This window comes from Thermobia domestica, chromosome 11 (genome assembly GCF_964235325.1).
Source record: "Thermobia domestica chromosome 11, izTheDome1.hap1.1, whole genome shotgun sequence".
Classification (NCBI taxonomy): Eukaryota; Metazoa; Arthropoda; class Insecta; order Zygentoma; family Lepismatidae; genus Thermobia; species Thermobia domestica.
The window spans coordinates 254746011-254763786 of record NC_137464.1 but is presented as its reverse complement, the minus strand read 5'-3'; the positions used below and the strand labels follow the sequence as shown (position 1 = coordinate 254763786).

Genomic DNA, 17776 nt, shown 5'->3' with positions numbered 1-17776 from the left:
AACTGAAAACTTGCGTAGTTTCCAGTTCATAACAAAGAATAATGAATTATTTTCACCGTAGTCTTTTAAGTTATTTAATAAATTGATAATCGCTCATGTACTACATGTGACTGTAGGTGGTAAATTCCCTCTCTTTTTCCTCCAATTTTACCGATAGGGGAAGAAAATTAGCTTAAATAAAATGGCGGCTGATGTACATCATATTGCTTTCTTGTGGCGTCATCTGGATTTTATCCAGACTCGACTAATACATGATACTTAATTTATTGAAATTGGTTCAGGCTTTACATTATTGCACACAATACCTTCCTTTTGGCTTTACGATAGAGGTCTGCACGGGCTCGAGCTTTAAATATTTTTAAATATACAACCATATTTTTCGGGCCTTTTCAAGCCTCACTTTGTAAATATACTGTACAACGATGTATATTACACCGTTCTTTCTGGAGAACTTTTAAAGCACAATTGCAAAATTGAATCTAATTGCTGACAATAAAAATACAATTTTGCGTTAGTTAGTAAGTTTCTGTAATTCGGACTCATTTGATTATCACGCGAGCTCGGGCCTAAATGCTAAAACATATTTCGGACTCGGATCGGGTCTCACATTGTAAATTCATAGGCCGGGCCGGGCTAAAAATTCCGGCCCGTGCAGACCTCTTAATTCACGATAGTCGGGGGGAAAAAGATCGCACTAAATAGCAATTTTATGCCAATCATAGATCCATAGAGACGCTCTCCCTGAGAACGGAGAAATTTGAAGCGCGTCTGTAAATGTTCTCCTGAATCAATGTCGTCTTCCGTCGTGTCAAAACGCGCTTCCCACTAAACGGGTTAAAACCAATCTCGCGCATAGAAAACTGGAAATCGCGTTTAATGGAGATGAGCAGAATTTCCCATCTATGGACTACGATAGAAATTTTATATCTAAAATGCGCATTGCCTTTTAAATACAAAGTAACGCTTTAGAGGCCGAGAAATTTAGGATGGATTATGACCTTAATATACACAGTAGCTTGTTTATTGAAGCAAGAGATCGTTGCATTGGGGGAAGAGGAATTTTTGTATTTATTTTTTCTAGATTTAAGACCAATGTTGTGCTGTTTTCTATGAAACACTGTGAAAGATCTCTTGCGCATCTTAAAATCTCACACTATACTTCTGAATTTTACGTTAGTGCTTCAGCATTAACTATCCTACCTCCTCAGGTGGTGTAGTGACTAACGAGCATGCCTTTATTGCACGTTGTCCCGGCTTCGATTCTTGGTGGGAGTGCATTGAAATCTGAACGCATTAAGGTGATTCGAATTCATCTTAACTCCGGGTCTCATATAGCCTCTGTGCTGAAAGGACGTGCTAAATTTCAACAAGTGTGCGATGATACTTGATTTCATTTGTATGTGTCAAGGAAAAGAAACGGCGCGTTTTTTTATGAGTTCCTTGTTACTGTTCAACCCCATAGGGAAGCAGTTGACCGTTGAGCCATCTTCATACTCTTTCACTATTAGAAATTACTGTCATTTTTTAAAGAAGTTAATAACAGTTAATACTACCAACTCAAAAATGCATGTACAGTAATTGTTTGTATTGTCTCTCTACTAGGAATACTTACGAGTCTGAATCGTATGTGTTCAAATTGTCCAAATATATCTGAAGTACTCAAAAGTATATGAATCACTACACAGAGTATTCACTACAGATCTAACCAACCATTTTTGCACTGGAATTTCTTTTTAAACAATAATAATAAATGACTGTTCTCAGAATTCCCTCAACTTCTTAATACAGCAAATCTAGTATATGAACCGTAAAGTGGTTCTTTTTGAGTTAGAAAGGATTTCAGATGAATAGGAAAATAGTCAATATATGAGAGGTTTTCCAGTTAACTGCTGTTATTTGTTAATGGCTACTTTTTTGATAAGAGATGCCAACCTATAGTACGATTTTCGTTTGATAACGTTTTTGATTTAAGCTTCCGAAATCGAAGTTGAATTGATGACTTTTTATCTACTTAATGTACCATTTCTGCATAGTTTTTTTTTCCTCAGTGTTTCTTCTATTTTTTTCGGTTCAGCATTACTTGCTATTCGGTACAGGATTTCATTTCATTGAACACCGATAACATGTTAGATTAAAGTGGCGGATATAAATCCATTTGAACTATATAAATGTTTTAATTAAATCAAAAAATTGTGTTGTAATATCTTCTTATGGCAATAGAAATGTTACTAGTAAACACTCTGTTCACCGACTATCCAGTTGTATCATTAGTAAAATTTGTTCAGTTGTTTATTACACAATATATTAAATTCCATGAAATTAGAAGAAGTTGTTTATTGTCTGTTATTTGCAAACAAGATTTTTTCAGATTTTTTTCAATGCTAGTTTGAATTATTAATATACTAATTAATAATTTGATCATTTGCTTTAAAATGTTTTTAGTTCTGGTTATAATAAGGTTTCCATCATGTTCAATTTTATTTGCCGTATGTACAAGTGTTCTAGAAGATACCTCTTATCTCGTTTTATGGAGATAGGTTTCCGTGTTTTTAAATTGGATTGGGTTGTAACGTCCCTTTCAACAGCGAGGACGTGGACCTACAGCTAAATGTGGGATCAAAGCCAAATGAGCTACCACCGAGAAACGAACTCTTGTTTTAAGATGAATATTGATTTTATATGATAATGGTTTTCATTATTATATTGAAAGTGATCTATGGTACGTAGAATATTGGAAGAATTAAATGAATAAATAATAAAAGAACCGTGTAAAAAATATACGATAAGTCACACCACACTAAATCACACAACCTGTCTTAAAAGTCTCGAACCAGATCCTTCGGTACAGGAATAATTCCATTATCGTGGTTATTGTTAGCTAGAAAAATCCCACGATAATCAGGATTAAAATGCGTGTAAAATCATTGTCAAGGATTTTTCACATATACGTATATATTAATTTTTATATGAGAGATAAAATATATATATTTAACGTTAAAGTACACAAAAATGGTAAGAGTTATGGACCTTCTCAGGCACAGCTAAGTAGAGAACTCGGCGTGACAGAGACGCGATAAGTCGCTAATTGTCCGCTGAAGAGATACGCAGCCTTGATTGTTGTCCACAATTTGGGATTGTTGCTGGTAGAGGATCCTAAGCATCAATGGCCCGGTCGATGATTTTACATGTGCTTAATAGGGTTAATATCTGGAGTCTGGGAGGCCAAAATCGTGTCGGAACTGGCCAGAATGTAACTCATACTAGTCACACAATATTGCGGCACGATGACAGTGCATGTCAGGGTACACGAAATGCATAAAAGGCTGGAGATCGTCACCAAGTAGCTAAACACAGCGATAACTGGTCAAATGTCTGGTTCAAGCGGACTAGAGGACCCAAACAATGCCATGTAAACACGCCACAAATCACATAGCCACCACAAGCTTAGAATGTACTTCGTTGACAACTTGAATCCGTAACCTTGTGGGGTGTGCGCCACACCTGGACCGCACGTATCAACTCGAAGCGTAACTTGTCTGCCCATGCTACACGCTACCAATCATGTACAGTCCAATTCACGTTTGCGACGACTTCCGAAATCGGATATCCCATTCTTCAGCTACCATCATTTGCTCAAAAGCCGATAATTCCCGTCGGGTTGCCGTCATCACAGTACATTTCGTTTCACTGCACTTACAAAAAGTCCAACTGATAGCATTAAAACTGCTTCGCAATGTTCCTCGACGTCAAGTAGTTCCTTACTGTTATCCCATGACTTGTGGCACGTAAGTTTAATTCTGGTTGCATATGTAGTGGGCTACATCTTGTAGCAGCGATAATTCGAATTTAGAACGCAATAATTGGAAGTTTGGTATCACATTATAAACCGCGATAATAGAGGTATTCCTGTAATATTTTCTGCTTTTTTTTTTTTTCTCGGAAAAGAAGCACATAACAGTTGAAATTATAATGTTTATTATATTAGAAGTACAAGGGACGGTAAACATAATCATTTACTATTTCCATATGCTGCAGAATTTATTTTTGACCCATTTCTGTGTATATTTGGATATCTTTCTGGGAACTCGCATAACTTTAGATTCAGACTTTACATTTGAGTCCTCCCTGCTGGTCTAGTGACTTTGGTGCACGTGGTTCCAGGTTCGATTCCCGGTAGTAGAGCAAAAAAAATTCAAAATCCGTCCGTCCCCGGTAGCCTAAAGAGTGTAACCGAAAAAATTAAACTTTAAAAAATTCATTTTATTTTTTTTCCCGTTACATTAGTTCAGTGTAGTTTCTTTTTTTCAGACACAATATTTACCTACTCCTAATCTCGTAATAATCAATAAATAACTTTTTTCTTTTCTTCCTTTCACCATTTTAGGCTCTGGAATCAAAGTTAGCCTCATGCCGAAATTTCGTGAAGGATACACCACCACCTAGTGACTCTTCATCAAAAGAATCGTACCGGTAAGTAGCAATATAGAATTCTAGGTAATGATTATTTGTTCATAGTAACAAGAATGCATAAACAATACGCTTTATGACTAGTTTCTATTAATTGAACGGTTTTATTGCTCACTAATTTATTAATTAAAACTAATAAAAAAAAAGTGCATTGTTAGTATGAATGCCAAGGCATTAATGGATATATAAATAAAGTAGTATATTCTAGAATAATAATTATGATGTCTGGTAGAACATGGTAGGTTTTTATGCGAGGAAGTAAATTCGTAGTATTAAGCAACTGGTTGCTTGATAATAGTATTGATTTGGCGTTACTATGATAGCCAATTACATTCAAAATTGAAATTTTAAGTGTAGATACGGTAGGAGCACAAACAGAATATAGCTTTTTTATATTATAATAGTGCAGTAATAATTATTATTAGCTAATTGCATTAATAAGGCAGAAGTTTCGGGTAAAGTGCCGTACATTTATTGTCGCTTCGCATCCTTGTAGTGAATTGTTTTGCAATAACAGACATATCATAAAGATACAATGATGCCTACATGTTATTAAAAAGTCTCTAAAATCAATACATAAAAACACTTTTAATCCTTTCTAACTGTGATTATACTTATTTCTTATAAGACCAACTGAAGCGATAATATTGGAGGAAACAGTGTGCATCAGAGGGTTAATTTTAACATCAACACGAACCCGTGTTGAGTAACTGTAAGTAACACAATCGCTGCTCTAATATCACTTCGTACAAATTTCGCTTTAGCACATCATTACAAGACCAAACCAGTCTGTGTAAAGCTCACTGCTCTCCGCTGCTTTTGTTTTGAAACTGGCCTTCAGTTACGCTTCAGCACATTACGAGTGAAAATTTAAATTTGCTACGAAGTTCACGTTTGTGAAATTCTGACACACGAAAATTATTCACTGAGTTCTTGTATGTTAGCAAAAGGTCTCAGATTCTCTAAAGCAGTGGTAACTTTTTTTTTAAGGACTACTTTTCATTTCAGAAATCATTGGCGGTCTACTTACCTCAATGTAGACGAGTAGTATCAAATTATAATGAACCTGATGACCATAGTCGTTGTTTATTAGTAAGGTAAAGGCCACAGCTGCTATAATAATAATGATTTCTTTCAGACCCGTATCCAGGGGGTCTAGGGGGGCTGGTCCCCCTTAAATTTTCACGTTGGGTTTGCAAATGAATTATAATATGGCTATGAACTATAAATACTTAGATCCCCCCTACATTTTTGAGCTGGCTACCAGCTTGACTTCCCCTCCCCCTATTTTCCTCTTTCCAAAATAACAGTACATATTTAAGAATCACCGATTTGCAATATTGACGTAAACTACAATGTGTTCCCTCATAAAAACTGCAATGCAAATATAAGCTTTCCTGTAAATAACGAGTAGAAAAATTGAGTTAAGATGAGTTTAACGTTCCGGTCAACAGCAAGGCTATATGAGAGATGAACCTACTGATCAACGTGGAATCCGAACCACATGAGCTTCCGCCTGGAATCGAACCCGGGTCTCCCACGCTAAAGACGCGTACGTTAACCGCTTAACACGAATGACCCAAATAGAAAAATTGTTTCAAACAAAGAAATAAGATTGCCAATTTAATAATAATAATAAGGGAGACTTACGACCTTATTTCTGTTATGAATATATAAAAGATGTTTATATTTAAAGTGTTTTATTACAAAAAAAAAAACAGTGATAAAGTGATTGCAGAGAATAGAAGTTCTTACCTAAAAGCTGTAGAAAATTAGTAGTATGCTTTATACAGGTTATTTTTAATTGGATTAATCCACTGAAACGACTCACATTGAAATCACTGACAATTTGCCGTTCGACAGGTTGACCATCCCTGCTTTAAAGAATCCAATTCCTTCAACAAATGCAAAACTACAAATCCCACAACTTAATTACGCACTCAATTCTGATTTAATTATATTACGAAACTTGTGAATGATGTACGTTTAAATTATTGTACCTCGTGCATTGCTGGTAGGATATAGAACAGAGCCTCTATTAGAATAAAGTGAGAACTGAAATTCTGGGCGATCTATGTGAACTGCCGATAGCATGCGGCACTGTAAAGCTTTTACTTTACTGTAGACGCTACATTGATACTGCTTCTCCGATTAATATATAAATTCATAATAACTGCCATAAGATGGATTCGCAAATGATTAGACTCTTCTTTGGTAGCCAATGATAGGATCTTACGTGTGACACCTATTAAGTAAACACATACTTTAATTTGAATCTTTTATATTGCTAAAACCTTAAAAATAGGTTCGCAATCTACCTTAAACGTGACCGGTTTTGTGACATAAAAGGCAGTTAGAAACTTCCGGAGGCATGTCGAATGGAGACCTTTAGTTTGGGTTGCGAACCCCAAACAATTCTCATACATGAAAACTACTGAATGGCCTTAACATCCACCCAGTTCCTCCAAGAAGCAATTTAAATTAATGCAAGTCTTGGGGGCGTAGATAGCGTAGCTCAAAATTAATTAGAAACATGGGAGTAGAAATTCAAAGATAAAATTCGATAACAGAAATAATTTAGAATAAGAATTTAATGAACTGATCTTGAATAATTGAATAATCACAGAGCATGGTATGGACTGGTATGACTTAAAGACTAGAGAAGACAATGCATAATCACTTACTTTTGGTAACGGTGATAAGCAGAACTTCTGATGGACAGAATGACGGAGTAACAAAACTAATGACGAATAATTTGACTCGCAGTTTCGACGTCAAAATAGAACTTCCCATACCCGGAAGAGAATCCGATAGTATTTATATGATTTTTCCGTCATGTCAACATTCTTGCCCATTCTTTCTGAGTCTTCCTAGTTCTAGAAGTCATAGCCGGTCATTTGCATTGTAGAAGTCAAAGTACTCTAAATTTTCCATTGGATTATGAATTCTAAAGAATATTCAAACTGCCTCCACTGCCTGTTTTATACACATTTTAAAATTCAATTAAATATTTTATTTCATTACACACTGTGGTACACAATAATATGTAAAATAAACACACTGAAAACCTTGCTTCATCTGTGGGCATATCGAGTAAGAAATACCAGTACGTTTAATCACTATTATGAACAAAGAAAATGATATCTTATTCAGACGAGGTAATACGTGTAGTATTTCGTGCTGTGATAAATAATAATAATAATAATAATAATAATTAAACCGATGACAACGAAAAATGAATAAATGAAGTTTAAAATGACTGTCATAACTAAATGGATAGTGTGTTTAGGATACCTTTGGAAATGCATACCCGGTGGAAATGCACACTACTCGGATCCCGTAACAAGTTGTAGGTAATATAAGATTTTTTTAAAGGAAAAATTAAAATAAAGAAATTAATTTTGATGAGTAATAAAAGTTACAATTAAACTTTTATTTTTTTTAAATTGTCTGTTGAATTATGGACGGTTCTATATTAGTGCTCGACAGCTAGACAAGGTTACGTTGAAGAATTTTCATTTCTTTGTAGCGTATTGTTAGTTTTTTAATTATTAATATTTTTATTCTTATGAGCAACTTCACATAGATGTAATTAGTATTGTGTGACTTAAATTTGTCACGAAATGTCAGTTCACAAGTCTATAATGATGTAGAGCTTGCGTTAGGTACAAGAAAATTAGTAGGAAAGTACTGTAGTAATTAGTTTCTACTCGAAAAGCTAGTTATTTGCTTTCTTTAAAAGTCTTGTGCTTATGTAATACGTTACCAATTTCCATCTACATTTTTTTTTTTCTGTCAACTCGTGTTTACCCAAAATATTTGACAATTGCTAGAAGCACAAGACTTTCCAGAAGAAAGTGGAGAGACCTATTTTTATATCTGTAAATGTGTATTACGTCTCGAGTGGATTGATTTTCGTAACCGAATCTCTTATGACGGTGTTTTTATATAATGATGTATTAATTAAAAAATTGCTCACTCCTTGCACTATGAACAGGGTGCAGATGCAATCAGGATATTCTGGCAAATCTGGAAGAGTCAGGTAAGTCTTTAATGCGAGTTGCTGTGGGTTTCGTTTTTGTTTGTTCGAGTCGCTGTTGTTGTTTAAGGTTTAAGGAAGTGCTTCGTTGCTGTAATTTTCTGAGTCGGGAAGCTTAGTATGATTGTCCATGAACAAGTGATGTCCGCAGGTTGAGCATGGGTGTAATTGAAAGAGACTATTAACAGCTGTTTGGTTTAAGGGGTGTTCTTAAATTTACTCCGATTTCAATTGGAATTTTTAAACTTAAGAGCCTGAATTACTAAGAACTAAACAAAATTTGATCATTTTTCTTTTGCTTATTTTTCGTAAGTGAAAAAGGGATAATGAAATGCAACTTACCACAATTATAGATAATGTTATTCTACAGCTCGAAATATAAACCTGAAGAATCTTCAATGTTGCCATCCAGAAAATTTACAGTGTTTCCAGAATAACATTTCCCCAAAATCTAAGTTAAGGCAGCGACTAGAGGAACAAACTCAACTGCATTTGTGTACGTATCATTTTGTCTTGGAATCTTGTTAACTACTATATAGTTGTATTTAGTTTGTAATAAAATAGTTTTAACATACAGTTATTAAAATTAAATAATAATGTTATTTAAAAAGTAGTTGATAGGATACCAAAACAACATGATACGTAATCAAATGCTGCTGAGTTTGTTCTTCTAGTTGCTGCCTTAACTTAGATTTTGGGGAAAATATTATTCTGGCAACACTGAAAATTCATGTTCATATTTTGCTTGTAGATTTAACATTATCTATGAATGTGGTAAGTTGCATTCATTATCTCCTTTCACTTATGAAAAACAAGCAAAAGAAAAATGGTAAATTTTGTATTTTTAGTATGTCAGGCTCGTAAGGGGTAACGCTATGTCGAGAGTGTTCTTAATTTTACTCTGATTTCAGTTGGAATTTTTAAACTTAAGAGTAAGTCAATGCTCGTAAATGATGATAAAAATAATAAAAGAAAAAAATCGCCAGTGAGATTACATATTTCAAACTGTTTTTCTTAGAAAATTCTCATAATGTAGAGATTGCAAAATTCTTCAACCTTTTGGAGACGAAATAATTAAAATTACTGAATTGCCTTAAATAATCTCGGATTTCCGTCAATAACTTCCCTTCCACTGCAGCGTTGGAAAGGCCACCCCATCCCCTTTCAAATGCGTTGTTTAACTCTGTAGAATAACTACAGAGTAAGCAATAAGCAGCATGAGGTCTAATATAGTTCACAACACGTAGCTCTCAAACCGTTGAGAATAAGACCCACGTTCATATTAACTTTTTTGCTTAGAATCACTCTTACTTCCATTTCTCCAAATACGGCCACTTTCTCCCGGGACACCCCTTATAGTTCGTTACCTTAATCTAAATACGGTATTTAGATGATAACCACAAATAAGTATCATACTTGTGAATACACAAGAACATCCTCGTTTAAATACGGATGTACACTCATGTCCAAAATTATTGTCGCATGTCTATAAATATATTGTTGTAGAAATATAATTGGATAACGAATTCGCCCGGTATTTCTTATAATGTTAGTATCTTAATAATCGGCAAAGACATGTATGTGGCAAATTTCATGTCAAAAGAGCAGTAAATAAGAACAATAAAACTGTCTTGTCCATTTAGCAACATTTTGTTTTACTCATTCTAATATTGGTATTATAATTCTTTTCCTATGAAATTTATCACAAATATACATTTCTTGATTATACACGTAGTATCAGTATTAAAAGTGCCCTGCAAAATCATTATCAAATTATATTCTTACAAGAAGAGAGTTATAGATATGCGACAATCATTTTGGACATGAGTATACATTGTTATAAATGATACATTTCAGTGATAGAAACACAGTGAAATATACATGCTTAAGAGCGAGTTCAATCTTTAATGTGTTAACCTTTTTTAAGCGGGATACGGGAAAGCATGGGAAGAATTTTTCGCAGTATTCTGGTGTAATTTCTGTAACCCAAACGTGTTTTATAGCTTCTCTTAATTGAGAAACTGAAACTGGAGATAAGAGAAAAATGTTGTTCCGACTTCATAAACTGAGGAAGTATTGAACCACGGAATTACAATCAAGAAGTGATAGGAGCAATATAAACAGTCACACACTGTATACCCATATTACTGACCTAGAAGAAAAGATGTGAAAGCAATTACTGGTTTACTTAAGTGTGTTATATAGATACTATCTGTTTTTTTAATTTTATTTTATTGTATTTATATTAGTTCATTTTTTAAAAAAAAATAGGTAGATCGTAGGGAATACTTTCAAATTGTTCCGAAGTGACGGTGGAATGTCGCATGCGTAAAGGGAAGATATCCACTTTGGCTTGGCTTGTGGTAAAGTTCTGAAGGAGGCTTGAAGGATCGAATAAGTCAGTAGCTCAGATTATGGGCTCAGTTCTTTCAGCTGCGGATGACAAGGGCACTGAAAAGACTGGAAATAAATCTTCATCCTCTACGTTTTACTAAATGTGGCGAAAATTAATACATATATAATAATAAAATTTCTCGATAAGTATCTAATACTTGAAAATTATACAGTACTGGCCGATGTACTAGGTAATTTTCAGTATAAAAACAGTTTCGTGAAAGATTCTAATGTGACGTCCCCCTTTTTAAATGACACCTCTGGTTTTCTGACTATGCTCTGGGACGTCGCAGTTTGTTTCTCACATTCTCGGTGAACTACACGGAAAGAATAAGGGACAGGTAAAAATAACCTTACTTTTATAAAAGCAATAGTGGCAAGCAAACAAGAACGTCGATGGCTAAATGAATAGTTTTTCGGGTTCACATGGACCAATGACCAAGTAAATGGTGCTCCAACGAAATTAGTGAGCGCGAGCTCCAAGGAGGCTAATGAGTCCGATTCTCATTGGAGGATGCGAGTCCCGAGATCGAGTAAGCGCAAGCCTCAGTGGGAGTAAAAATGCGAGCCTCACGAGCTCGTGAGCTGCACATGTAACAGTTTGGAACATTGAACTGAAGATTTAAATAAAAATAAATGCAATAAACACTACATGTTCACATACAGAGAACCTAAAGCTTTGAGCGAACATTAATGGTTGAATAGAGAGAAGCCAATCAGTTTTAGCGATGCTCGCTTGTTTTTCGGCTTCACCGAGTTAGGCGACAGACATCTCTTGAAACAACCGAATTATTTTGAATATTTCTACATGCCTGAAAGAAAAAAAAAACGAATTATAGGGGAAACTACAGGGTGTCTATCGGTCACGAAATCTGAAAACGGTCATGAAAGTCAAGAAATTTAACTTTTGGGTCACGATTTTTTTTAATCTGTACAAAAAGAAGTATAGACTGGAAAATGTTCTATAAAACTTCAAAATTCACCACCAAAAATGTCTATGATCGGCTTTTGACGCTACTAAATCTCAAGCAAAGCTTCTATCCCATGCATGAAAATTCGGCCCAATTCGTACCTAAATTCGCTCTTAAGAATGTTACTAAATTTTATGGTTTGGAAAAGAAAAGGTCACGAAATTTCATTTTGAAATTTTAGTAGACACCTTGAACTAGGAAAAGTGTCTATTTACGCTCCGTTCAGCTTAAAGAGATAGAGCCGTTGGAAATGGTACCAGTAAATTCCAAAACAAACATATGAGGGAAGCAATTCAAGTCTCAGCAGTGTTTTGTGAGTGAACGTAAAACGTATTAACTTCCTTTAACAAGTCTCTTTCATGTCGGAATTTCACCGCTGTAACTGCATTCATTCATTTTTGGGGTTAGTTTTCCGAAAGTTTGATTAACGTTTTTGCACGATTTCAGGTTCTAAATTATATGAGATTTTGTTCCATTTTGTGCAAGATTTATATAGGTCGTCGTTAAAATTGTGTAATGCATGACACGCTCGCTGGTTATAAATGCTTCTTTATGTTTTTATGGGTTTAATTTTTTTATTGATGCTGTTGTGGATTCATTTTTGGCTTTATTGTTACGTAGTGGTGTAATTACTTTAAAATGTTAACTATGACACATAATTTTTAATTCTTTTAACATAATTATGAACTTAGGAAGAACATTGTAAGCAGCTGAATTGTAGAGTTTACAGTTATTTAGTTAATTCAGTGATTTTGCTTTAGCGAAATTAAATCGAAGAAATGAATAAAAGAGGTAGCACTTGTTAGTATGTTAAGCTACTGTCCCAAAATTATCCCATGCAGCAGAAAGGCAAAAAGTTTTCGCCAGCACCAACGTTCAAATTCTGCTAGTCGACCATGTATTCGCTCCATTTTCATGATATGACCAGTATTCTGTTTATCACGTAAGCAGCGGTTTTCTGTTACCCACAAGCTGTGAATGTAGGGTTGTTACAAACTCAAACATATTAGCCAAGACCCAGAGAAGAGAGGGAAAGCCAAGAATCTTTACAAATCTGAGTTCTTCCTGCATTAAAATGAAGTTGAACTAATGAGAGGCTTAAATTTTAATCCCTGGATTCCTTTTGAGGGAGAGATATTTTTGGGCTTTAATTTGAATTGTGAATAAGACCGAACGCTATCACTCGAATAAAATATGCAACTCATTGTCTGTCTTCTACTTACTGTTAATATGCCTATATTAGGGACACTCCCTTTTTCAGGCGAGCTGTTCTGAGTGCGGTTTTCCTCATTTATGTTACTTTATAAAATGTGAAAGGAGAATTTGACTAGTGTCAGTAGGTTTAAATTGATATGATCTTGAAGCGTTGTTGGCGTGTACTATTAATCCAGTGTTCTCGGGATTGCTGCCAGTGAGTGTTGCTGTGCTGAGCTTTCGTTACCATACAGCGGCAACATCTTCAGAGCTGGGTGTTGCTGTGCTGAGCTTTCGTTACCATACAGCGGCAACATCTTCAGAGCTCTCAGCTCAGCATAGCAACACTCACTCTGGCAGCAATCCCGAGAACATGGGATTAAAGGTTTAAATTGTATTTATCTTAACTATCCGTAATCATAATTGTACTGTAAATGAAATTCATGTGTTCGCTTGTATATAAATTTTGTAGTTTTATTCTTCCTTTAATTCATATCTTTGATCTTAAATCTCTTTGAATCTTTCCCAATTGATATACTTGTATATTCTTTCTAATCTTTGTCCTTACGACATATACTCAGAATCTTCCATACATCTTGTGTATCTCACCAATATCTAGTTTCTGTTGACGACCACAGACAACCAACCTTACCAGGGTGTCTATCGGTCACGAAAGTCATGAAAAAAATCACGAAATCAGAAAACGGTCATGAAAGTCAAGAAAAAGTCACGAAATTTAGGTTTTAGGTCTTTTTTTTAATAATAATAATAATAATAATAATTTATTTTCATCTGTAGAAATGTAAATATAGATTGGAAAATTTTGTTTTATAAAATGTCAAAATTCACCACCAAAAATGTCTACGGTCTGCTTTAGACACTACCAAATCGCAAGCAAAGCACTCTTCTATCTTATGCATGAAAATTCGGTCCAACTCATACTCAAATTTGCTCTTGAAAATATTACTAAGTTTTATGGTTTGCAAAAGAAAAGGTCACGAAATTTCATTTTAGAATTTTAGTAGACACCCTGCTTACGCTACACAGCATGTGTACTCTGCCGTGACACTTCCTGCCAACAATTACACCAATTTACACCAGGAAAATACCGGGATGATATGTAACATAATGGTCCTAGGCCACTTCCTTCTCTCCCCCCCCCCTCTTCCAGTTCCTCGGGTAGTGTGGTCGTTGAGGGACGTCATCCTTTATAGCTGCCGAAAGCCCACAAATCTAATTACTGGTTCTAATCCTAAATATGCCTATATATTGGTGTAATCAAAACTGTAGTATCATTCATTCCTGAACTTGGGGCTACACACTTACTCGAATAAGCAATCATTATTATTCGTAGTACTACGGTAGGCCGAAATAAAAGAAAGACTGCTTAAAATACAAAGTATTTATCCATCTTATTTTCGTAATATATTTATTCCTTAGAACAGATAGTATCTGTTTCCATTACGGATATAATTCTATGAAGCCACACTAATTTTAATATTAGGATGCCCACCAACACTATGTTTCGTCTTCATAGAATTAGAACTGTTCAGAGGTTTGTATATTTTGTGACATATATATTTTTTTTTAATGTTTCAGGGGCAGGCGTCCCAGTCGTGGATCATCATCATCATCATCGGTCCAGAGCCTTATTAGAGCATAATAAATACGCAACACTACCACGTGTGAGAAACCTGAAGAATTCTTCCAGTTAGGCACGGAACTGATTCTTTATATACATAGTGTGATTCCGCATATACATATGATATACATATATGTGCTTTTTGTTTTAGTGCCTTTATGAACAGGACGCTGAGATAATTAATGCGTAATTATATTGTTGGCCTCGTAAATGCCACCAATCAATGAAAGTAAATGTGGCGTGTAAGACCTCGTTTGCATTTTTTTTTTTCAGTCACCATCAAAATAGTTTTGAGTCAGCAAAGGTTAGATTGTTACATGTGAACGAAGAAGAATCATATTTACGACAAATGAAATATATTCATACAGAACCAACGGGTTTCTCTGTTTCCTACTTAGCTTTTATCTTACAGACGGTTCTACTAACTTTTTTTAAAAAGAAAAATATAACGGTGTCTTGTGATAATGTCATTATTATTATTATTTAATTAAATTATGCACAAAATATAAATAAAAAAAGAAGTTTGCGACCTGTTTTGTGTTGCAGAGCATTAGAATCAGTATTGCATAATGTTCTGGAAACCAATACGAACGAATTGTGTTTAGCATGTTAAAAGATAACAAGGGATGTACTTTATTCTTCTGTTGTTGTATAGCATAATTGAAAGAACTGTATAAAATGAGATGGCACCGTTCTGAAATCGGTCGTGAGGGATGCATTTTTCGAAATGTGACCTATGCTTACTTATAATTGCCCATGAACACAGCTTTGGGGCTGTCACTAAGAAGTAATATTTTATATATATGTATGCTTTGCTAATCTAGTTCAGCGTAATTACTGCTAAGCGAAACGTTGAAGGCAAAGTCAGTGAACGACAAAAAGTTGATACCTAAACAAATAGAATTATGAAATTAACAGTATTTTTTTTTCACTTGTAAATTTAAAATAATAAATAGATATGAAGCTATAATGTATCGGGGTGCGTACCTGCATTTTTTGATTCGATACATGGACTATAATTTGTACTATCAGCTGATAATATGGTTATTTCTGTGTGATTATTACCCTAGTTTTGAAATAAGAGAAAAAAGTGCCAGACTTTGGAAATTCCGCTAACTTAACTTCTAAGTTAATAAAATTACAAAATTGAGTTCTCCAGTAAACTAATTAAAAATCTTTATGAAAATAAATCGTTGTTGAATTTTCGAGAATTTTGTGGTGTTGTGCTATATCTTTCAAAAGGAAATTATGATTAAGCAATGCCCGTAAATGTTGAAAAAAATTCTTTCAAGGTTTTGTGAATAAGTTACTGAAACTAAAAGCTCAGCTTCAAAATATTTGTTAACGACAATTACTGTATTAAAAGAATCGTGCCATTAATTGAGAGCTGAAGAATACCAGTTAGAACTGAGAAGGTTGTTATACAAATAGAAAAAAATCATATATACATATGCAGCAGTTTAGAAATAAAAGTGTTCATATTTAAATATCTTTATTAAAAGTAATTTAAACTTTATTGTTAATTGTAATGTGAAAAGTTTTGTATATTAATAATTTAAGACGTTATTTTTCTCTAAATCAAATATACACTTAATTGGATTTCTTTCTCTTCTTAAAAAAATGTACTTAATTTTCTTTTACTATGAAAAAAAATACTAGACAGTCGCGAATAGTATCTGTAGGATAAAATACATTGTAGTGATATTTTTTTTAATAGTTTGATTGTTTCTCCTGAAATATTATGTATGTTTTTTCTTGTATTCAAATTTATTTAACAGTTGAAAATTATGGTACATTCTGTATATCACTTCTTTCCATGACATGGGTAACAACTGTGCAGCTTCCACTCTGTAAACTATCTGAAGAAAAGAAAAAAAGTAATTTTCAGATTTTTGTATTATTATTTTCTAGCCATCTGTAGATATACTGAAAAGGTTTTATTTCTGTGTATGGAGTGAAATATACAAAGGTAAATTACAAAGATTCTCATAAAAGAAGGTACACCTTGTCTCAAAAAGGTTGAGCGCATTCTTTATTGGTGTTTTGAGGCAAACATTTTCTAAGTCCAGCTTCGGGTATCTTCGGGAAAAAGTAAGCCAGGTTCGAACCTCCAAGCCAGCCTTTGCAATCGGGAAAAAGTTTGCAGATGTGTTTTTCTTCTTTTAAATATAATAAGACTTGTTACCAAGTGTTTAAAAAAGCAACATTGATTGAAATACTTAATGATACAATATTTCGAAACCTTTTATTAATATGAGCACATGCTTGTTTGTCATTTAGCTTTCTATACGTAATGGAACATTTAAATACGTTAAAGAATCTTTCCATATGTAAAAGAATGCTCAAAGTTAAGAAATAGAACATAATTATCGCCTGAGTACTAAAATAAAAGTCAAAGTAGAACAGAAACAGCGTTTGTCATGGATATGAATGTCATAATTATCTTGAGATCCGTTATACATCGCTAGAAGCTTAGCTCTAGAAGTCCTTGTGTTAGCTCATTGGTAAGCTGTCGGATTTCAAATCATAAGGTTGTGAGTTCGAATCCCATCTGGGTCAATACTTTTTTTTAAAATTATATTTTCCGCAATGCATGAAAAATTATATAAAATAATTACATTAAAATACATAAGTTGTTTATATATAACATAATAATTGCAGAACATAGTAATTATTATGTTTAAAATATAACATCTGAGATAATTTTCACAGTAGGTCGGTATTATATATGAGGCTGTAAATACAAGTTAAGAAACTCGTTCAATAGCAATAAATAAATCATGTAGTGTATTTATTTGCAGCTATTTGTCATATAGAGAGTAATTCTCAACATTCATAATATAGAATGTCATTTATGTTCTTGAAAAGTTATTCGATGCATAAACAGAGGGTATAAACAGAGAATCCAAAGTCGGAACGCTCGCAAAAAAAATTCATGAACCCCAAAGGTCACGTGAGCAGACTGGAATTGTCCTTATGAAGCATGCCAGAGCAGAAAGTCTTTACATAGATTTTCAATTCAATTCCTGATATATGCTTTTGGAATGTGGAAGTGGTGATGCCTTGAGT

General features: G+C 34.1%; 1 protein-coding gene across 4 annotated transcripts in view; it reads left to right on the top strand.

Annotated features, from left to right (window-relative positions):
• The window catches only part of nudE (Nuclear distribution protein nudE), a 55369-nt gene extending 38773 nt beyond the window's left edge, over window positions 1–16596 (top strand). For 2 of the 4 annotated variants that reach the window (XM_081732081.1, XM_081732082.1), the window contains exons 8-10: window positions 4385–4470; window positions 8465–8509; window positions 14665–16596. In XM_081732081.1, the coding sequence (XP_081588207.1) occupies window positions 4385–4470; window positions 8465–8509; window positions 14665–14728 (195 nt within the window). In that variant the 3' untranslated portion in view covers window positions 14729–16596. Of the gene's footprint in view, window positions 1–4384; window positions 4471–8464; window positions 8510–14664 lie in introns of those variants that run through there. The other 2 variants (XM_081732083.1, XR_014127540.1) reach the window with 2 other exon arrangements.
• Window positions 16597–17776: the final 1180 nt, after the last annotated feature.